The sequence below is a fragment of the Hemiscyllium ocellatum genome, chromosome 19 (genome assembly GCF_020745735.1).
Source record: "Hemiscyllium ocellatum isolate sHemOce1 chromosome 19, sHemOce1.pat.X.cur, whole genome shotgun sequence".
NCBI classification, from domain to species: domain Eukaryota; kingdom Metazoa; phylum Chordata; class Chondrichthyes; order Orectolobiformes; family Hemiscylliidae; genus Hemiscyllium; species Hemiscyllium ocellatum.
Window position 1 is genome coordinate 51,989,929 of NC_083419.1, and position 24,018 is coordinate 52,013,946.

At 40.7% G+C, this 24,018-nt stretch overlaps 1 protein-coding gene across 1 annotated transcript in view; it reads right to left on the bottom strand.

The window, feature by feature from the left end:
* Nucleotides 1–23,621, bottom strand: part of scube1 (signal peptide, CUB domain, EGF-like 1) — a 281,214-nt gene extending 257,593 nt beyond the window's left edge. The window contains exons 1-2 of the mRNA XM_060839924.1: nucleotides 23,534–23,621; nucleotides 18,361–18,483 (exon numbers count right to left, since the gene is read on the bottom strand). Coding sequence (XP_060695907.1) covers nucleotides 18,361–18,483; nucleotides 23,534–23,621 — 211 coding nt within the window. The remainder of the gene's footprint in view (nucleotides 1–18,360; nucleotides 18,484–23,533) is intronic.
* Between the last annotated feature and the right edge of the window lie 397 nt (nucleotides 23,622–24,018).

Consider the following 24,018-nt stretch of genomic DNA (forward strand, 5'->3'; position numbering starts at 1 on the left):
CATGTACCTTCTTTTCATTCTAAACTTTAGATGGAATGTAAAACAATATTGGAAGTCAGGTTTTAAAATTACATCCTGATAAATATATTGAGGTTCCATTGCTTTTTTTCTTGCAACGTATTCTTTTCTAGAATATAATCTCCATTTATGACCACTGATGCTGCATGCTTTGTGCATATTTTATTCCTGGCGCGTTACCGAAAATTATCTGGCTGAGGGATAGAATTTTGCTGGTTTATGCTAGTGATTTATCAACCAATGTGCATACTTCCAACAGTGAACTGTTGTGAAAGATCCCGTAATGTGCTTATCATTGTGTTCTATGTTGTGATAGGGGATTCTCTCGTCCAGGCATTTCAAGAATGCATAATGAAATCTTAGTCTTAAACCTTCAACTATTCTGCGTAAGCTACAAGAATAATATTTAAAACTCCTTTTTTATATTTGAAATCCATGTGGTTTTGAATTAATGGGAGCTTTTTAAAAATCCCTATCACTGTACAATTTTGATTTGTAGTATTTTATAACTGAATTTTCAAATTTTATTAATTGATAAAATTTCTCAAAGGATAAATGGAATTGTGATTACCATCCAGGATGAGAATTTTTCATATACACCAATTAATTGTCCCCAGTCAGATAACATATATGTTGTGATATTTCTGATTACTCTATAATGAACAATCTTTTTCGCATGAAAATAAATCTTTAAAATGGGCTTGGCTGTTGGTTGAGCCAACATTTGAGTGCTCACTCATTACTGACATTGAAAAGGGAATGGTGAGCAATTAGCTTGAAGGCCTTGGGATGTAGGAGTACACACAAAGCTGTTAATGATGGAGTTTGAGAATTCTGACCCACTGACAGAGAGGAAATGGTGACATATTTCCAAATTAGGGTGGTGATGGGCTTGGATGGCAACTGGCAGGTGGTGATATCTCCATATATTTACTACCCTTGTACTTCAAGATGGCAGTAGTCATAGAATTGGAAGGAGAAACAGAAATTGCTGCAAAAAACTCAGCAGGTCAGGCAGCATCCATGGTAAGAAAGCACAGTCAACATTTCTGCTTTTCAAATATCCTACTAACGTAAGTTATTATTTTCTGTTCATGTCCAAACAATACAGCAAACGAGACTAATTAATGAAGAGTCAGCAGCAGGAACACATTAATTTCAGCCTCCAAACTGAATTTCTAAAATCTCAAAAAAACACAAACAAATCCCTCAGCAAGATTCTTAACAACTGCTGTTTTGTATTTAACACATTTACTTACAAAAAATTCTCTTCCTCCTTAACAGTGAACTGAATTCAAAAATCCTCTTTGGTTGGAAGGAGTGAGGGCACACAGTCTGTCAATATCTGTCTCCACAGAAACTGTTAATGTGCTTCAGTTGGCCTAGACACTTCTGCCGTCAGTTCTCTCCCTCCAGATCAATCAGCCATGACTGGTACAGCTTTTGTTCAGAAGTAATCTCCCACACAAAAGTAATTGAGACTAGATTTCAAGTTAGGAGTTCAAAGCTTAAATATCATAGTTACGAAGTTGCTCACAATTTTTGTTAAGAAAGGTGACATCAATAAAAGAGACAAGTTCACCATATTGAACCCCTTTCTGTAAGTACATTCCCATGGTAATGCTAATCCTTAATATGGGGCATCCTTAATATTAGAAGTCAAAGTCAGATTAGTAAATAACTCATTCAAGTTTGCATATTCCCTTGAAAAAGGAAAAAAAATACAAGGCTAAAGTAAACAAACAGGGGATTGAAACAAATTGTTTTACTCTTTCAAAATGAACAGTAAAGGTATGATGGACTGAACAGCTGCCTTCTGTGCTGTACTATTTCATGATTCTTGATTCAAGAGAGCGGTGACTTCTTTACTTAGGTGTGGGACTAATCCAGACTAGAGTTAATGGGAAACTATCCTGCAAGTTGTTATTTATTCACAAAGAAAGCCTTTTTTTAAAAATGAAGTCCATTGCTATTGTGAGTAATAGTAAATTATCTTAATATTGATCAAAGAACATTTTAAATCATGTGAAAAACAATGAACACATCCCAAGACAAATTATGTAAAAGGTTTACATTTAAAGGTAAAAAGACAAACTTATTTTGTGCCTTCCCTCTTAAAAAAAATCCAATTTTAGGAGGTGAAAAATAAAATTCAAGTACTAAGAAAATTATTTCTCTGTTGAATATAATCAGAAAATTAGAGTGTGTGGAATCACATTTTCAAATCATTACTGTTAACTGGAAAATCCACAAGCAGCCAGACACGACCAGCAGAACAGACACAGTTGACAGCATACTTGAAAACAATTGAACATTTACTCAGGCAGCAACCACAGTTCTTATTATTATCTGGCTTGTCTGTTCAATAAAATTGCTGATAGGTGAAAGTCAGGTATGTGGATGCCTGGTGCAAATCTTATGCTATTCACCTTGTATCAGTTTAACAGTGAATTCACAATGGCAGTAATACAAGCACTCTATTTGCTCACAGCACAAATGAACCTATAGCAATATTGAAGAAACCTGAATGTCAAACCTTGCAAGACTAGCTCTTTTTCCCCAAATTCAACATATAGGATGTGGACACAGGAAACCTGGACAGAAGCATATTGAATTATTTGTTCCTCAGCCCAGTTAGATAGTGACTCATTAGAATTGCTGACTGCCCTGAAAAATGATGGAGACCTTTTGTTCAGCAGGAAGTGATGTAATGAATATTGTGTGTCTCCTTTATAGCACGTGAGAGCTGCAGAAAAAGACAAGATTTTGGTGGGGTCTTGTTACATGAAGTACAGCAGGGATTATGACCATTTGCAAAACAGAACATGACTTGATTGAGATTACAAAACAAAATCAGTCCAAAATGCGGAGGAGAAAATAACAGAAAGAATTGTTCACTATCAGAAATTGGGCGTGTCGACAACATTGGCAGCTATCATTCTACAAACAGTGAGAGCTGAAGGCATCTCAAAAAGGGAACTTGAAATATATGTGGAGAAACCCTTCTTGGAAGAGTGGTGTTGGCATCATTAGGGCATGGACAGTCTAAGAGTCCAGGTGAATATGTTTCCTGCTGGTGCCAGGGTTCAGGACATCTACTCTGGACTGGAGAGATACCTTCACTGGTCAGATCCTGCAGTCATTAATATATACATAATACATACATAAATAAAAACAAAGTAGGTGACACTAGGAAAGAGGTTCTGCATACAGAGTATAAATAGCTACAGCCCCCAAGCCCCATCATATCGATGATACAGTCAGGAAAGCACAACAATCCCTCTACTTCCTCAGAAGGCTACATCCACAATTGAACACATCCACAAGGAGTCTGACCAATGTTATAAATGCATCATAAATAGTTCCCAATCTGGATGCATTGCAGCTTGGTATGGCAACTGCTCTGCTCAGGTCGCAAGAAATTACAATGTTCCCACTGCCTCAGGAAAGCAGCCAACATAATCAAAGATCCCTCCCACTCTTCCATTAGGAAAAAGGTACCAAAGTTTGAAAACATACCAGATTCAAGAACAGCTTCTTCCCTGCTGTTATCAGACTTGCTCACTGACCTCTTATATTAGAGTTGATCTTTCTCAGCATCTTTTCTGTAGCTGTACCACTATATTCTGCACTCTGTTCTATTATACTAACATACTTATATAAGGTCCGATTTACAAAGAATAATACAACATTGGAACAGGACATTCGGCCCTCCAAGCCTGTGCTGACACATTTTGCCCTTTTATGCTAATACTGCCTTCACTTGCAGGATCTGTATCCCTCTATTCCGTTCCTGTTCATATATTTGTCCAGATGCTTCTTGAGAATGGCTATTGTGTCTGCTTCCACCACCTCCTGTGACAGTGCGTTCCAAGCACTCACCACCTTTTATGTGAAAAGACTTGCCTCGCACATCTCTTTTAAACTCCACTCCACTCCACACCACCCAACCTCCACACCTTGAACTTATGTCCCCTAGTAATTAACCCCTCCACTCTGGGAAAAAGCCTCACACTTCCCCCAGTCTATCCATGCCATTCAGAATCTTACAAACTTCTATCAGGTCGTCACTTAACCTACTGTATTCCAATGAAAACAAATCCAGTCTGTTTGATTTTTCTTCACAGCTAAAATCCACCATATCAGGCAACATCCTGGCAGTGGGCTACAGTCAATCCTGAACAGATACTTTCTGGCACAATCTGCTGAGCATGTGAAGGAGAGGGGCTTCTTTAGACAGGGTTCTGAGAGAGTATGCCACTAAGGATGGGTAGCCTTTGTAGCTTGATCCTTGGAGCTGCAGTGACAATGGAAGTTGCTCAGACAAGTGATGATTTAAATGCGAGTGCAAGCTTCTATTTGCAAGAAAATATCACCTGAGTCCTCAGACAATTTACTTTTTCAATGCCCATCACCAAGAATGTCACAAGAGCTTCACCGCACCAAAACAAGTGAGTCCAAAGGATTTCATTGACAGTCCAAACCACACCAAGCAGAGAGAGAACCACAACATGGGGAAGACCTGCTCAAAGGCCTGAATAGGCAGGATGGGGTAGAGATTGCCATCTTTGCAATCCACACTTCACAAGATCTCATCCAGTGAGATTTCCCCCATCTCCAAACTGATCATGGTGGGGGGTCCATTAAATTCCAAACAGCGAGTCTCCACAACATACACTGAAGACTGGAGCTCCAGATTACACTTCATTATTAACCAAGCACTTCCACTACAACTACAACTTGGACATGTGCCTGAAGTAGAAAATTGTCCAGGTATGTCTTGTTCACAAAGAGCTGGACAGATTCAGTTGAGCCTATCACCAACCCAACTGATCGATCCCTATTATCAGTAAAGTGACAGAAGCTGTTATCAATGGTGCAGTCAAGTGACATTCACTAACTTAAAAAAAACACTCAGCTTCAGCTCCAGTAGATTACAGACTTCATTCCAGCCTTCTTGAAAAGATGGACAAAAATAGCTCAATTCTAGCAGCAACATGAGAATGACTGTCAAATGTTGCCTTGATGTAAAATGCAATTTGGTGGTAAAATTGGGAAAATCTCTCCCTTATGTGGAGTTCTGAACCTCCCACAAAAGGAAGATAGGGACTAATCATTTCAGCCCCATGCTGCACAAGACCCTGAACATTGCCTCCTATGTTCAACCATTTTCAGCTGCTTCAGCAGTTCCCTCCAATGGTCAGAAGTGGGGGTGTTTACTGCTGACTGCACAATGCCATTCCATTTGGGAAAAAGTGAGGACTGCAGATGCCGGAGATCAGACTCAAAAGATATGGTGCTGGAAAAGCTCAGCTGGTCAGACAGTATCTGGGGAGCAGGACAGTCAAAGTTTCAAGCATAAGCCCTTCATCAGTAATGTTGGGGATGGGGGGGCAGGGGTGCGGTGGGGGTTGCTGGACGGGTAGGAGATAGTTGGGAATGCGGTAGGTACATAAAGGTCGGGGTGATGTGATAGATTGTAGCGGAGGGTGGAGCATTCCACCCTATCACATCACCTTCCCCCACCTTCATCTACCTACCGCATTGCTAGCTACCTTCCCCCAGCCCTGCCATTTTGTTTGCACATCATTAAAAAGTGAAACAGTTCATCCTATAAGCAGGAAGCTCTGGATATTCAGACTGGGGATGCTAAATAGCCAGTATCATTTGCGCTATCATGTTTAACGAGAGAGGATCTAACCATTCGCTCTTGACCATCCCTTACCATTGCTGAACTCCCAACCATCAACATCCTGGGGACTTTGCCATTGACAAGAAACAGCCACATAAATACTGTAGCTGTAAGAACATGTCAAAAACAGGACATCTTGCAACAAGAGTTGCGGCTGTACAGGACATTGGTTAGGCCACTGTTGGAATATTGCATGCAATTCTGGTCTCCTTCCTATCAGAAAGATGTTGTGAAACTTGAAAGGGTTCAGAAAAGATTTACAAGGATGTTGCCAGGGTTGGAGGATCTGAGCTACTGGGGGAGGCTAAACAGGCTGGGGCTGTTTTCCCTGGAGTGTCAGAGGCTGAGGGGTGACCGCCTAGAGGTTTACAAAATAATAAGGGGCATGGATAGGATGAATAGACAAAGTCTTTTCCCTGGGTTCGGGGAGTCCAGAACTAGAGGGCATAGGTTTAGGATGAGAGGGGAAAGATATAAAAGAGACCTAAGGGGCAACTTTTTCACGCAGAGGGTGGTACGTGTATGGAATGAGCTGCCAGAGGATGTGGTGGAGGCTGTTACAATTGCAACATTTAAGAGACATTTGGATGGGTATATGAATAGGAAAGGTTTGGAGGGATATGAGCCAGGTCCTGGCTGGTGGGACTGGATTGGGTTGAGATATCTGGTCAGCATGGATGGGTTGGACCAAAGGGTTTGTTTCCATGCTGTACATCTCTATGACTCTATGACTCTAAGTGGCTCACATCCTGACATCCCAAAGTTGAATCAAGGTACAGATCAGGAGTGTGTTGAAATTTACTCCATTGGCCTACAGGAATGCAACTCTGGCACACAAGCACCCCCCAAATATAAACAATCTAGTTTCCACCTTTCATATATCTTTTTCCAATGGTGTACTTCAGCAACCCACTCAAGCATCTTTGACAAAGTTCTCCAAACCCTCAAAGTCTGTTGTCGAGATGAGTGAGGGTGTCAGGTACATGGCAACACCATCATCCCTGTTCACATCCAATTCACACACTATACCGATTAAAATACACCACAATTCTTTCTTGAAGTGCTATTAGAACAGTCTACCATAAAGGACTGAAGGAGCACCTCACTACACAGACAGCAGCAGTTCTAAGTGATGGCTCCCATTACTTTCTTAATGGTAGCTAGGGATAAACAATAAACACAGACCTTGCTGGTAATGCCCACATAAACTAATGATTTTTTGCATAATGGCACTCAGATTGTAATGTGATTACAACAGGATGCCAACTACTCCTGGCCCAACCATCATTGACCATGGAGTACTTACATACTGACGTCTTGAATAAAGCACCATCTATCAATGAGGAAGAACAAGAGACAGACCATATAAGTTCCAGTCAAGATTAGAATGATGCAGGAAATGCACAGCAGGTCAGGCAGCAGCCGAGGAGCAGGAAAATCAACGTTTCGGGCAGGGGCCCTACATCAGGAATCCCAAAACTTCGATTTTCCTGCTCATTGGATGCTGTGCATTTCCAGCACCACTCTAATCTTGACTCTAATCTCCAGCATTTGCAACCCTCACGTTCACTTATAGAAGTTCTAACCTACGGCTATCATTCCCATTCTTCTGGAACAGGAGAAGGAAAGGGAGAGGAACCATTACCTCAACTTATCTTCAGTGACAGAGGTAATCAAGTACAAATTTGAAAAGTATTGCAATTAAAACAAACCAAGTCTTGGAAGGAACCTTAAATGATTCAAAGAAGAATAATGCATTTTTGCTCCCCGGTGTCCATTTGTCACAAGAGATTGTTTATTTCACAAGTGAATCCTCAGCTCACGCCCACCACTTGCATTAAAGTAAAATTAACAATTAACACTAGCAGATCAATTCTTGTCTGCACGTGACAACAGCAAGACCAAGATTCTCTGAATGTGGCATGTCACGGTCAAAGATAAAGACAAAGACAACAACCTTTTTAACTGAGCCAATGCATTTTGCATTTGTTATACACTATTTTACGCAATAGGCAAATGAGCTCAGGGAACTGTTTAAGTTTAAATTTTTTGCCAGCAAGATCAGACAGGGACAGACATTGATTTTAGCGAATATGTGCAGGCGTGGAAGCCAAGAGGCCTGAGGAACAAAAAGGCACATTTGTTTCCTTTGGTAGTTTTCATGAGGAAAAGCAGAAATACAATAGCAGAAAAAGAATTTGGTACGTATACCAGTTGTTTCAGCAAACAACATTTCATCTTTTAAATGCCTTTATCATGAAGAACTAAAATAGAGTGGAAATTGTGTTTCTATAAGACAGTTTTGTTCTGGAGCAACATATTTGAATATTTTCAGTATCACATTTGAAAAACATGGGGAAAAAACACAAATCCTTTCAAATGCTTCTCTGTTCCAAACCAGTAACCTGGAATTTACTGTGCACATTGTTATATGACTGCTTAATGACTTTAACTTTGCTTGTTAATTTTCTCCTTCCACTATTTTAATTGGCCCATTAATCTATGAAAATAGGAATTTGATACATATCTTTCTCCACAAATGAAAAAGATTGAGACTGACAGGCCAATGCTTTTTTTTAAAAAGAAGTTAATTCCTCTGGCCAAATTAGAAATGTATATTTTGATGTTTACAATCATTTCAGAAATCACTTAGAAATTGCTGCTAACCACTTTATTTCTACCTCTTCAGTCAAGGCAAACGGTTTACGCCAGCCTCTATGCAAACTAACTTAGTCAGTACACATCTCAACTTGTTATATGTCAGGTTCCCAAATCTGCACAGTTTTCACTGACATTGCTAAGATTGAGGCAGACAATGTGTGCTCAGCTCCATTGTGGCTTTATCTGTATAAATCTTAGCTTCTAGAAAACGGTTAGTTCATGCTTACAAATTCAGCACATGCATTTAGTAGCAATGCTGTGTTGATACTGTCTATGAATATACAGTGATCCTAAATTAACTTGGTGAGCTTGTTGTTGCTGGCCATGTTCATATTCATTTGTGAGGAAGTAAGATTTGATACAATACTAGCCCTTGTTATAAGTTACACATTGCTAAAAGTTAGCTTTGGAAATATTTGAACAGAGAAGCAGAATGTTCATCTAATGATACAAACCAGTATGGATAAATTTCAAAAACTTTCAAAAAACTATGATTCATTGGTATTGTTGTGGAAGTGGACCTGACCAGATTATGTTGAATTCATAAGAATATTTGCAACAAAAAAGATCGCCTTACATAAAGCCTAACCCAAGGATAAGAATCTGAAGTTTATTAAAACCGAAAGACGATTAGTAGCAATGTCGATTTATCATTAGAGAAACATATTTACTGGATGCAATGAAATAAAACAGATTGATTTACCAAAATCTCAGGCTGGCTTCGGTTTAAAAATAACTCAAGCAGCAAAATTCTCATTGATTTAATCATTAAGGGCCAATATTTAGCTGCCAATTAGTCAACACTGTTTTCTCCTACAGTATAAAATGTTGTTTCCTTTACATGTGTCCTTTTGAAAATTTCCTGATGAGTGCAAGTTGAAAAGCTTTAAGGAAATCTCTTTTTTGAATCAAAATAACTGTTGCTGAACTGACAGTGACATTTAGCCTGAGGCAGTACTCCAATCACAGATCCCAAGTTTATATCAATACCTTGGTACACCACAGTTTATATTAATACCTTGTTACATCACTGTTGTAATTAGCAGAGGGGATTGAGCTCTGACATGCCAGAAAGCTTGCCTAGCCATCTGCTAGAATTGGGAGTGAGTGAAAGAAAACCCTTGATTTCCACTGTTTAAAGAAAAGCTAACAATTTATTTTCCTAACTCTAACAGTGAACGCTAAACAAAAACTATTAAAAAATCCGAGACCCCTTTTTCTTAAAGAACCATTATCTGACCCCAACTCTATTAAAATGCCATTCCAATAACACAATTATTAAACATTAAATTAACTTAATCTCTCAAAGTTCATACAGTGCTTATACGCTGTCTGACGTCCAGTCTTCCAAACCTACTATTTCCTTTCATCCTTCCAATTCTGCTGTCTTCTCACTTTTTACTGCAAGTGCCTTTGTATAAAATTTCTTGGTACCTTTAATAGATGATGTCTTCTGAGAGATTTCTTTCAGGAGCCCCTTTCAGATAACATGTGTTCTCCAGTTCATTGGGCAGTAAGCTCTGACTAATTTTCTAAATGCCTCTCCTTTGAGATGTCCAACATCATGCCATCTCATTGGTCTAATGTTGTCAATACAATAAAATACAAATTCAATTGTTTTTTCGTACCCTGAGCATAATTAAAATGAATTAGTTAAATTTAAATCCTGTTGCCTTAAAATCAAAACACAACCCCAAGTTGATTGTTACATATTGTCAGTTTTCAGCACTCTCCGCATCTGTCAGTGGATCACAGTCATGTGCTGTTACAGTCTCTCAGCTTAGAAAAGACACTTCTGTCAAAGTGACCATACACTTTTTCGACTTCGTAACAACCTCAGACTTCTCAAATTATAACAAACTGAAAGTTTGAAGACAATACCAAAATTTCCCTTCTGGATTGTGAGGGGAAAACAAAAAAGAAGAGGAGCATACACTTAAGAGTCAGCCAGGGAGCTGCAAAGTAAGTTTTAAAAAGTCTATTAGTGAATCAGCGAGTGGCAGCGTGTCATAAGATTATTTTTTTAAATTATTTCATACACACATCCCACATTTTGTGTTAAAATTGCCTTTGGTCACTTTAAAATAGATCCAGGAGTTTTGATATATTTGCTATAAATTGTGCGCTTCTCGATTTCTATGTTTTGCCAAGAACCACAGCCTATTTCTTACAAAGCTAGGCTTGATAAGACAAGTGGAGCCAAATCAACACCACCCAGGTTCAAAGCTTCCTCAGCCTAGCTTGAAGTACCTTTTGAACCTCAAGGAACAGAAGTGAACTCTAATTCACAGAAGTTGCCTGGGCCAATGAAGACGCACAAGATATTTTTTCTATGAGTATCCTTACGTGGGACACAAACTGATGTGAGGATTTCACAGGGATAAAGATAAGTGGCGGATGATGGACCTCCCTCTCCAATAGAGGCTAGAACCAAGGTTTGCAGTAGCAGCATCTAAATAGACACAAGTGGTGCACTCAACAATAGCGGAAACACCTACTGCTACCATATAAATCGGATAGCACACTTCCACGTCAAACCTGGAGGGGGTCTGTACTGAAGAAATGGCCAGCCTCAATTCTATTGTACTTGCCCAGAAAGCTGCTCAGTGTTTTGTGACCAATGCATCCCTCATGCAACAGGCACAAATTAAATAAGACTATGCACAAAACTAGAAAAGAAAGTGTTCAAAGTAATGCATAAAGTATACAGTGCTCAAGTCAGACAATACCTTGAACAGCATGTCCAAAGAAACAATGCAAAGCTTACATCTTGAAGACAGTGCACACAAGTCACATAAAAATTAACTGAGTATCAGAATATGATATTAAGATGACAAAAGAAAAATCAGCATTTTAACCTTGTAAGTAGACAATTGCAATGTTGCCTCATGGAGATAAGTGAAGGTATTACTGAGGAGAGATGACAGCACGTGCTCTTGACATCATGAAAGCAAATGATTGATAATGGCAGTAATGACATTGAAGTGTGAAACAAAACTGAAGTGATAAAGAATAAACTTTCCAGTGGCTGGAGACATATCAACTGCAAAGGAACACAGCCGTGGTCACTCGAGTCCAGTTTGATGTTTTTGATGGCATTATTGCAGCATTACAATAGTTGTTCACGGGAGCACCCATGATGATATAATATTTCTAGCTGTTTCATCAATGATGTTCCTATTTTATTAGGACTAGTGTGATGTTCTTCATTCAGGAGTCTGTACAACGTAATGGTTCTGAAAGGATCAATAATCCAAGTATTTTCCAAATCCATGAACACTTCCATCAAGAAGGACAAAGGCAGTCATGGGGAACATGCAGATAGAGGCGTTCCCTCCAAGCCACTCATCATCTGACTTGGAAATTTATCGCCATTCCTTCAGTACCACTGGGTCGAAATCCTGAAAGCCTGTCCCTCAATTTAATCTGCATCTTGCTACACAAAACTGCAGTTGTTCAAGGAGGCAGCTCAACACCATCTTCTTAAAGGCAACTAGGGATAAGCAACGAATGCTGGCCAGCCAGTGACAACCAGATCCCATGAGTGAACTGGAAAGATTATTGAAGACTGCAAAAAAGTTGCACTTAATTTAATGATGTCACGTTAACTTGAGGGGAAATAAGACAAAACACCTTACAACTTTGTCAAGCAAAGAGCAATTTGCAAAGTCTCCTCGGTTTTATAAAGTTTCTATCTTACTAACACGTGACCATGCAATTAACTATATCTCACAAAGATAAAGGTTCCGCTTGTTGAAACTCACTTGTAGTGGTTCTTCTACTACTGTAAACCAAATACATCTTAGACCCAGTGAAGCAAAAAAGATTGATGGCAACATTCTTCTACCCATACCCCCATACCAAAGATTCCAGTGTCCAACTCTATTCACAGTGCCTTCACCAATGAAGCCCATACCAATCTGCAGTAAAAACCAAATACCATCCAAATCTTGGCTGACCAAATTCAACCAGTGTGACCCAAGCACCAGACGAGGAACATATTGAACAGGACAAAACAAGTCTCCTTTTGCTCTTCAATGCTACCATCATTAAAAAGTCCCCATCATTCTTCCAAAGAGACAGTCAGAAAACTCATTTATTTACTATTAGGATTTTGCACATGGGAATAATTTCCAAAGGGAAAATCTTATCTGTAGTGAAACCCTTGATCTTAAGTTCCTAGAAGCTGCTTCCATGGATCCAGCACCATAGATAACTAAATTGGATGCATCCAGTTTCCTAACTAACTCTGAACTCCTGGAGGGCATTCTCTACAATTTGTGTCTGTTCTAGGTGTTCCTCATAATTGCAAGTGCACTGACTGCCAAATTGGAAACTTGTGACATGCTCACTCCACCTAGCTGCAGTAGTTTGAACAAAGCCCTCAAAAAGATGACCAGAAAGCTTTGAGCAGGTTATCTCTGTGGAACTAGGAGGAGGATAAGGTCCTCCTGGCTGTAAGAATTTACTGTGAGTCACTACCAACCCAATCCACCATCTCAGGGAGTAAGCAAGGTTGGAATACACATGTAAAAGTAGGAGCAGTGGTCAGGAAATCCTGGGGCCAAAAGATGAGGAAGAACACATTGCTGACATGAGGACACATAGAATTGACCTTGATTGAAGAACCAAAAGGTACTGGATATCTCAGTATATGTTTTTCAAGGAGGAGCTTTACAGAGCAGCATTCAGTACTATCTTCAGCAGTATAGGAATCAATGGACCATTTTTTAGTATACTTTGCAGTACCAAAGACTGCCCTGATCATTGTTCAGCCACATATGTTTCAGTTAGTTTTTGCCTGCACAGCTCATCAACTGCAACCACCCAGACACTAAATCCTCCTTGTCTCATGTGATAGCAAATAGCTGTGACTGAGATGGGATTGGTGTTGGCAATAGGCAGCAGCATGCACTCTTCCTCCACGATAATTAATTTTCTAGCATTGGTATCAATGTAAAAGCTGTGATCTCATGTTGGACATATAATAAAATGATCAATTGAATCGCAAATGTAGGTGCCCCTCTACACCAAAGACTGCAATGGCCCAAGGTGGCAGCTCATCACCTTCTTCAGGGCAAATACAGACAGGCAACAAATACTTGCCTAGCCACTGATGCCCACATCCCACGAATGAACAGAATATTCCCCTCTCCTATGGAATTAGACTGGAGATTGGAATGTTCTCTACTTGAGCTGCTTTGGACTACACGAGCAGAGCTTCTTGGATATCTGCATAGGCAGCTGTTCCCATCCTTTTCCGCAGCGGAGGACTTCTGCTTGTCAAATAGTTCCATGATGTTCACCTTGACATTCTCGGTGATGGAATCTCCCACTACTGTGTGATGGAGAAAGTGAGGACTGCAGATGCTGGAGATCAAGATTGAAAGCGTGGTGCTGGAAAAACACAGCAGGTCAGGCAGCATCCAAGGAGGAGGACTTTTCAAACATAAGCCCTTTATCCTGATGAAGGGCTTATGCCCAAAACGTTGATTCTCCTGCTCCTTGGACGCTGCCTGATCTGCTGTCTTTTCCTGCACTATACTCACTACTTTGTAATGTAAACCTTTTGCTTTAGACTCGTGTTCCACTTGCAATATCAAATTTACTTGGTCTCCAATCAATAGCACTCTTGACTTTGAAATGGGTTTCGCCATACTTGCAGTTTCACGAGAGATCTTGATGTGGAATGATGGCTTGCCGATACAAATCATGGCCTAACTCCACTCCAATCCATTGACATGACCATATGACAAGCTTGTACAGGTTAATTTAATCTGGAGCTACCGATGTGGACCCTTTATCACAGGCATCCTTTGACTGATAAGTGTCCAGTGGGAATGGCTGGCAACTTTAACAACCAGCTTTTCAGGTTATCTGGTTTTAATTCATCACACAATTAAGAAGCGGCCAGAAAGCTCCCACTATTTTTGGCTATTGATAAGTAGAGCATTTAGAAAGACATCATATATTCAAGCAAAATCATGGCTTCATGAAAGGGAAATTACGCCTGACAAATGTATTACAAATCTTCGAGGAGGTAACAAGCAGGAAAGATAAAGAATATCCACTAGATATATTGCATTGGGATTAGCAAATGGCATTTGATGAGATAGGATACACTGGGCTACTTACTAAACATTTGTCCTTGGTATTGTGGGTGATATATTAGCATGGAGAAAGGATTGGCATCTAATTGCAGACAGAGTTTGGATAAGGGGGAGTGGGCATTTTCAGGATGGCAACTTGTAACTAGTAAAGTGTCACAGGGATCAGTGCTGGGCCACAATCACTTACAATATCTTTACATGACTTGGGTAAGGCTTAAGAAATGTAGCCAAGTTTCCAGAACACACAAAAACAAGTGGGAAGGCAGTGGCAAGGATGACGGAGTCTAAAGGGTTATAGACAGGTTAAGTGAATGGGCGAAAACCGGCAGATGGAATAAAATGTGGGTAAATGTGAGGTTGTGCACTTTGGCATGAATAGAGGAGCTGAATATTGTTTAAAAGAACAAAGATTGTCAAAATCTGCAGCAGAGAAGGATTTGGGTTCCTCAAGAATGCATCTGAAAAAGTGAGCATCCAAGTTCATTGGATAATGAGGAAGGCAAATGGAGTGTTGTCCTTTATTTCAAAGTGATTACAATATAGATGTAGTAAGGTTTGCTAAGACTACTACAAGGCACTAATCAGACCACAGCTGGGATACTGCAAACAGTTTTGGTCCCCTTATCTAAATAAAGTATACTGGCTTTTGGGGAAAGTTCACTGGGCTGACATCAGTGTTTATGTCATGATGTTCCTTTTCTAATACTCAGTGTGGCAAGTAGTTGTATCAGAGCTGTGCTTAATGTGTTCTGTTCCATTAATCTCAAAATACAATTGGATTCCGCTCAGCGTTCATGCCTAAAAAACCTTCAAGTCAAGTTCAGGCCAACAGCCTGAATATGCCTACTAGGGTGCAGGTCACAGTCATAGAATTGAGGTTGCCCCAAAATCTAATATTCAGTGGGCAGTATGGTGGCTCACGGCACCAGGAATTCCAACCTCAGGCAACTGTCTGTGTGGAGTTTGCACATTCTCCCCATGTCTGCGTGGGTCTCCTCTGGGTGCTCCATTTTCCTCCCACATTCCAAAGATGTGCAGGTTAGGTGAATTGGCCATGTGAAAATGCCCATTGTGTTCAGGGATGAGTAGGGTAGTGCATTGGCCAGGGTTAAATATAGGGTAGGGGGATGGGTCTGGGTGGGTTACTCTTCGGTGGGTCAGTGTGAACTTGTTGGATCGAAGGGCGTGTTTCCACACTGTAGGGATTCTATGAACTGACATACATACTAAATCCTTGTTTAAAGTGAACTCATTTAATGTTGCTTCATTTCAATGTTGTTCCGTTGAAGGAGCCTGTAACTCATTAAGTATCACAAGATTTATTTAAAGACTGTTCACTGCACTCTCCAAGTTACAATCTCTGCCATGTTTCTTCTGAAATTACTTCCAAAGCTACTCTTGTTTACTGCCTTTCTCCCAACACAATATTAATGTCCAGGAGATGAGAATGGTGGGCAGGAGCATTTTAAAACTTCTTTAAATGTAATTTCAATTACCAACATAGAATTCGACAATATCAAAAGTTTTAACTTAGAAGTAGTATCTTTCAATATTTGTAGGTTTTTGATAGATGAAACTATCTATTGTGATCAGAAAAAACTGTCGGAAGACTGATGAGATGAGGGAACAGAACATGGATATTAAGAGTTAACTGGGTTTGAATTGTGTGTATAAATATGAGGAGCTGGTAGTAAGTGAAGTGATTTTTATGGAGTTAGTTAATGGAAAAGTGTGGACTTGAATTCTGTTTAAATACAGCTACCTTTCTGAGTATAACAATAGGGAAGCTTCCCACATAACTGAACCAAATATCTAACATGGACTCCCATGACAACTAATGTTTCACGTGAACTTGAGATTTTCAGGAAGGCAACCATAACATTGGGTGAGGACTTATTGTACCAGTCTTTTGGTGTTCCACTAGCCAAAGATAGGTTAACTTCCTTCTTTTCCACATACCTCGTTGACATTGTTTGAGGGATGTGGTGGCTCTTCCCCAACGAAAGCTCACAGAGACTCCACTGGAGATCGTAATCTCGTGTATTCAGGCAAGGTTGAATTTCTTGACTTTTTCTCAAATGGACTACACAACAGTGACTACAGATATTCATCTGAGTTTTTTCATGCTTTCCAACATCTTATATGGAGGTTTCTAAATAAGTATCATCCTGAAGTCAATAACCTGCTCATTGAGAATGCTGAAAGGAGTTGTTTTGCATAAAAATAATGCGAAGAAAAATGCTGCTCCTATTGAAATTAAGCAAACATCACAAACTCATTCCTCACCTAATGCCACAGGCAGATGAGTAGATTGTAAACCCCTACTTCTTCCTAGAAAGAAGCTAAATTATTCTAGGTGGCACTGAATATAGCTTAACCTTCTCAGGTACTCAAAAAGACTACTCTGTTCTTGCAAAATATAAACCCATTTCCAACCTTTCTATACTCCCAAGTTATTGAACATGTCATGCAAATCTTGCAAATTCTTGCCCATCATTTCCATAACTCCCAATTAGATTTGCAACTGTCAGAACTGAATCACTAAAGCCAAAGCAGCAAGCTCTGTCCTCTGCACCTCTTTTCCTTCTGCAACTTTAGAGATGGTCAACCATATCATTTTCCCCAATACCTCTCATCTGCTGGCCAGCACTTCTGGTGGAGCTACTTTTGCTGAATCTATTCCTATCTGCCCAATCACAGCCAGATCTGATTAAAATTTTTAAAACTCCTTTAAACAACAAGAGCAATGAATCTGGCAAAATTGGAAGTAAAAAAAAAATTTGCTGAGGGAAGAAACACAATGTGGAGAAAGCAGGTCTGTACACCTATCATCGGTAAGGGACTTTCTATATGTAGCTGAAAATGTGATGCTGGAAAAGCGCAGCAGGCCAGGCAGCATCCTAAGAGCAGGAGAATCAACGTTTCAGGTATGAGTCCTTCTTCAGGAAGGGCTTGTTTCCAGCAACACATTTTCAGCTCTGATCTCCAGCATCTGCAGTCCTCACTTTCTATATGTAGCATTGCAAAATGTTCCACACTCCTGAGGGATGCCACTTGCACTCTCCTCCTTCAAAACTCTCAATCAATTGGTCTCGGCAACTTTAAAAACATAACAGCTTGGCATTTTTTCATGTCCCCAGTTCTCATGCAATTCAGCATTCTTTTCCATTATAAAAATATTGGAACTCTCTTCTGTATATTGAGTGCAAGCAAATAATTTATGAAGCACTGCACTGAGAAAAACACAAAGTTCCTAAAATAAGTTTGAACACGCAATGAGATCAATAGAGAGGGGCATTTCACATAAAACTTTTAATCTCCAAGGAAAATCATATCAGAAAAAGTTATTTTTTAATGTGTACATCAGAATGCAATTTTGGAAACATGACAGTCGATGGGAAATTGAGTTGCTGATCATTGTCAGCATTATCCTTAGACTAGAAGGCTAAGAATCTCAGGAATTGAGATAGTTGAATCGTTATTCTGGATCACCAGGGAAATATTTCATTTCCTCTCTTTCTCCCCCAGACAGCCTCACCTGAACATCATGTTTGTGCATGTTCGAAAGGGGCTGCTTCAGAATCCTCGAAAAGAACATTTCTATTCTGAGATTGATTCTAAAATTTCACAGTGGATACCAAAGCCAATTGCTTCATTTTACATCCAGCAGACTAAGGAATAGGTTGTAAAATGTGCTTAGAAAAGTGAAAACTTTAGCCAAAATGTTAAGTTCATTCAAAAGTAATGATTGCAGACAAGAAATGGAGAGCAGGATTTACATTATATCCAATGAATTTAAATAATTTGCAATCCCAGAGGTTAGAGGGATTTATTTGATATTTTGAATAGAAAGATGTTCACATGATGAAGTCAATTTACCTTCACATTGCTTCCCATCTCCTTTATAGCCTGGTTTGCAAATGCATTTGTAGGATTTAGGCGTATTTTGACAGATTGCATCGATGTGACAGTCATCTGTTCCTACTGCACATTCATCCACATCTAGAACCAGATCGGAAAGATACGTCATCGAGATTTTAATCAAATTACAAAGACACAATGGCAGCATTAGTTATTAAAAGAACAAGTCACATTTTTGGTGTACATGACATTTTTTTAAAAAAAACGTTGATAAGATCAATTGCAGGGATCCATATTGGTTGCTTAGTGACCATTAACCACGATATTCTCTGCATTACTGACTTGACCTTTTTTCTTTACAAGCACGCAAAATTATTTTCAATCTGGGGTTGGGAGTGGATCTTGAGGTATCCTGCACTGTCAGCATGCTGAAATTTAGCCCTGTGTTATTTCTTGGTGACTTTGCAGTGAGCCATTTGACCCACCTGATCTACACCAGTTCTTACTTTCCACACAACCCTCCCCCCAATTTGTCATCTGTATCAGCATATCCTACTATTCATTCAAACTTCCATACTGATTTAATTTTCTTCCTCTTAAAACAAAAAAGAACTTTTGTATTTTTCAATGTGCCAAGTAACACAATCCATGCTAAATACATTTCGATAACTATTGTCGAAATTTTTCATCTGGTACTCAGCACAACTTGGAAGAGTACTAATTTAAAGAGAAAACCATAATTTATACTATATTATGAAGGGAGGATGCTGTTGATTTCCAAGTACTCTTGAATTATTGAAATGCTGCCATGATAAATGCTTGGGTTAATGATGACTGAAGGTTAACTGTCAGGTTTTGTTTAAATTTTAAACCAAACAGGTTGACTCCAATTGGTAAAAGCATTGCCCTGAAAGGCTGTCACACATTTTCTGGAGTTGAAACAGGCACAGCACGTGTACATGATATTTCTAACTACAAATTGGGTATGTGTGTGTGTGTTTTTTTATTATATATATTGGTCAGAGTATTGAGTATATGAGTTGGGAGGTCATGTTGCGGCTGTAGAGGACATTAGTTATGCCACTGTTGGAATATTGCGTGCAACTCTGGTCTCCTTCCTATCGGAAAGATGTTGTGAAACTTGAAAGGGTTCAGAAAAGATTTACAAGGATGGTGCCAGTGTTGGAGGATTTGAGCTATAGGGAGAAGCTGTTTTCCCTGGAGCGTCGGAGGCTGAGGGGTGACCTTATAGAGGTTTACAAAATTATGAGAGGCATGGATGGGATAAATAAACAAAGTCTTTTCCCTGGGGTGGGGGAGTCCAGAACTAGAGGGCATAGGTTTAGGGTGAGAGGGGAAAGATATAAAAGAGACCTAAGGGGCAACTTTTTCTCGCAGAGGATGGTATGTGTATGGAATGAGCTGCAGGAGGAAGTGGTGGAGGCTGGTACAATTGCAACATTTAAGAGGCATTTGGATGGGTATATGAATAGGAAGGGTTTGGAGGGATATGGGCCGGATGGTGGCAGGTGGGACTAGATTGGGTTGAGATATCTGGTCAGCATGGATGGGTTGGACCTATGACTCTATATATAGTTTCAGTACATGCAAGTTGCCATACTGCCAATTAAACTGACAATTCCAATTGTTATCAGTGTGATTCTTTACTACTCCGGATTATCCAGCAAATCAAGTCCAATTATAGAATTGAGTCTACTGTATTTGAAAGATCAAACGGGTTTGGTAGTCAGTATCTTGTTTGTTGTAAGCAGCCAAAAAGATACTGTTTGATAAGGTATTCCAGTCTTTGAGATGCGTGACTTATAAACCCGCCATCATGATATTAATATGCAGGAGAGTTTCATTCAATTGTGCTAGAGATAGAATGTGTCTTTGGCTTGGCGGCGCCATTCCCGATAATAGTGAATAACACTGGTGCTGCGATTGTATAAAACGGCCTGGAAACGACCTGATGAAGGAGCGGCGCCCCGAAAGCTAGTGCTTCCAATTAAACCTGTTGCACTATAACCTGGTGTTGTGTGATTTTTAAACTTTGTAGACCCCAGTCCAACACCGGCATCTGTCAGATACCTTACTCGGTTCTCGGGAGATAGAATGGATACTTTCCCGGACTAACAGTGACAGCCTTTAGTTGATGAGTTTGGCTGATACACAGCAAGAAATGATCAGATGGAACAGCCCTTATCATCCAGGAAGGCTTAGGGGCGCTCTAGCTCAGGAGCAAGCTGGCAAATGTGAACAAATGGCTTGGGCTCTGTTCACCTGGGTTGCCGATGAAGTGCCCGGAACTATAGGAAGTCAAAGCTGACATTTTAAGTTACTTGAAATAAAACCTTCACCAAACATCGTTAAGAAATAAACAAGTACACTGGGCTAATTTAGATTTTCGTTCATTAATGTGCCCCGCGTCACCAAAACCTCTTCACTTTGTGACATCGCATTCACGAGAATTGGGCTCCAACATATTTGGATATACCTGACACAATTTGCCAGAGATATTCGCCCAGGAGCACACTTCCAGTCAACAGCAGCTTGGAAACAAACTGCGTAGGTCGAATGTTTTTTTTAAAAAAACACAGTGGGGCTGAATCAAAAATTGGTGAAAAGCGGAACGATTTTTTTTAAAAAGCTAACAATCCTGCACTTTAAATTTAACTGCAATTTATTATCAAAAAAGCTGCTGACGAATCGCCCATTCTGCTGCCTCTCCTTCAGAAGTAGACAGTCTTGTGTACAGATTCTGGCTTGTCCAAACTCAGGTTAACAATCCCAGTCTGCTGGGCTGGGCTGGAACATGGTCTGTAATGCGCCAAGTCCGCTTCCTTGTCGAGGTTGGAGCATCCCATGGGGCCAATCTTGCAAATGGATGGGCGCAACATATGTATGTGTGCATTGTGAGTGATGGCAGTGACAGTGCGGTGTCATTGTTAACCGCGGGGGGAGCATTGCAGCGGCAGCACCCAGCGGCCAAACCCCACCCCGGAGGGGGCTTCATGTCATTGAGAGAGAGAGAGAGAGAGAGAAATAATTCACCCCTGTTCTTGCGAAGGTCGCCTCTTTCTCACCAAATCTACCGCACCTTGAACTTTGGAAGGAAGTGGGGAGCTAATCGAGGGGCAATGTTGCGTTAAATGGTGACTCTATTTCTGCTCAAATCCGTTTGATCGTCGCCAGAGACGGCGGTAACAAACTAGCGAATATTTTCCCTGGTTTTCTGCTTTCATCATTAGTCCTACGGCCTCACAACGTCAAAGTTCGATCAGTCCCACTTCTGACCTTGTTCCAGCAATCCCACAGAGTCGGTCCGGGCATTTTCAAGCCCTGACTGCCGGGTGTCTGGTGTCTGGTGAAGGCTTGGGTGGGTATGACAGGTGAGGGGGGATTACTTCTGCTTTGAGACGGTGTGCGTACTAAACCAAACCCCGGGGCAGTTATTGGGAATTAGAAAATCTCAAACTTTTGAGAGCATTGATTTTCACATCAAACTACAGCGCACGGTGAAACTAACTTACTAGGTATTTCCATTAAAAAAAGAATGACTTCAGATTTGGGAGTCGGTTTTGAAAAGAATACCAAAAATCGGTCGAGACTTTTTCGGATTTGGTTTGGATTGGAAGTTGACGGAAAGCTGTCGCATGCGCCTTGATGTAGCTCATGCCTAGTGCCGCTGGACTATACGGCGGCTCTATTTACTGGCACTTGACTAGTCTTCGATTTATTCACGGTATAATGATCCATCTGTGTCTGGGACACAGACAGACAGTTCCTCCCCGAGTCTGACGGCCAAAGTAAATACGAGGATACAACACAGAAAATTGGACCAAACTACGCGCGTTTTGTACTATATCTCAATAATTCTGCCGCGATGGACGTTTTAAAAGCAAAATAGCCTCGATCTGTCTGTAGGGCTCATTGATACTACATTTGGTAGAATACAATGGTCCATGACATGACAATAATAGCAACTTAATGAGCGTTAAAATGCTACGCGAGTCTTGAATGGGTACGACCTCATTTATTCAGAGACAATTATTCAACGCCCTTACGGAAACAACCACTCTCCTTTTTCTTTTTAAAAAAGAAAATCAATTGAATTTGCCGACTCAGTCAAGTCTAAACCCTGGTCTCAGCTAAATGAGAGTGCACTCCAGCAGAAGATGGATGCAGTCAAGCGGAAAAGAAAAACTGCCGTGTCATATTTTGACTCATTATCAAGTGCTATTTTCATAAGGGACTTGACAGCTGGGATCCTTGACACTGCCATCGCCTTCAGAATTACTTTAAATGAGCCTAAAAAGGGTTTTTTTTTCATTTCGGCTCGAGGGAGCCACTCCGCGATGTGTTCAGCAATAAGCAAGAAATCCTCTCTGTTTCTTCAGGGAATTATTCCTCTAATGATTGCGACATAGAATTGTGTGAAGATTAACCCCCTCAGTTTAATTAATGCAACTTTTGCAAAGGCTCTTACACGGTATACCTTGTCAAGTAGAATGCCTTAGTACTCATTCGCGTATCTTTCAGGTCTGTCAGATTCTAAAGACATAAGACTTTTTTTTAAAAAAAGTCAAGCCGATCGTGTGTCCGAGGTTTCTCATTAACCAAACCCGCAGAGAAATTCAACAATTCTCAACGACCGCACACAAACTTTCAAAAGGAAATCTCCACAGATGGTTTCCAAAACATGCAGAGCGCGTTTACCACAAAAATAATGTTTTATTAAACTCGATGACGCAGAAACTGTTACAAAAAAAACTTGAACAGGAGTCGCAGATTAGCATTAAAATGCGACTCCTTTGTTCCGTGCCTCGCTCAGGTATTTTATTTTGTCCCTTGACCAGAAATAAAAGTAAAAATTAACGCGCGTTGGTACCTCTGGACGTTACAAACATTTTCTCGCCAAAGAAGGAGGGTTTGTAGTTAGCTACAGATTTGGACATATTGACTAGGATCTAACTGTTAAACTCCATCAAAAGCCCACGATATAAAAAGGGAGACTGCAAACCTGCATTCACTGGCAGCTCCTCACATCTCCCCCACTGACAAGCACTCACACCCTCCTCGCTGAAATTAAACAGAGTGAAATTTCCCTTTTGCAACATTTTCAGAAAGGAAACGGGTTGCACACACACACACACACACAGTCAGAAGGTAGATATTTCGGAACTCTTACCGACGAGCGCCCCAGATCCCAAGAAACGACAAGTATTTAACAGGATGAAAAACAAACAAAAGTCCCATGAAAAACAAACAGTGCCCATAATGATATGATTCGATGCTGAGTGTTTCTTTCATAAGACGCGTTTGGACTGAGACATTGACCAGCTGACAGCCTCATTTTCATGCAGGAGCGTCGGTAGGGGGGTTGGGGGGGTGTTGGGGGGCGCGCCGCGGGGGCGCGCTCGCACGGTCATGTCGCGACTGCTGGCAGGGCGCGCGCGTGCGAGCTCGGGGTCTGGAATGTGGAGGGGGTGGGGGAAGGAGGAAGGCTCCCACTCTGGACGTGCACGAGCCCCTCCAAACGCCCTGTGCGCGCGTCCGGGGAAGTGGTGGCTCGCAGGAGCGCGCGTCCAGGGGGCTGGGAAGGGGAGAGCGCGGGGGTGGGGTGGGGGGGGGGGGTTTGGGCAGTCGCTGGTTGGAGTCTCTATCTGTCTCTAG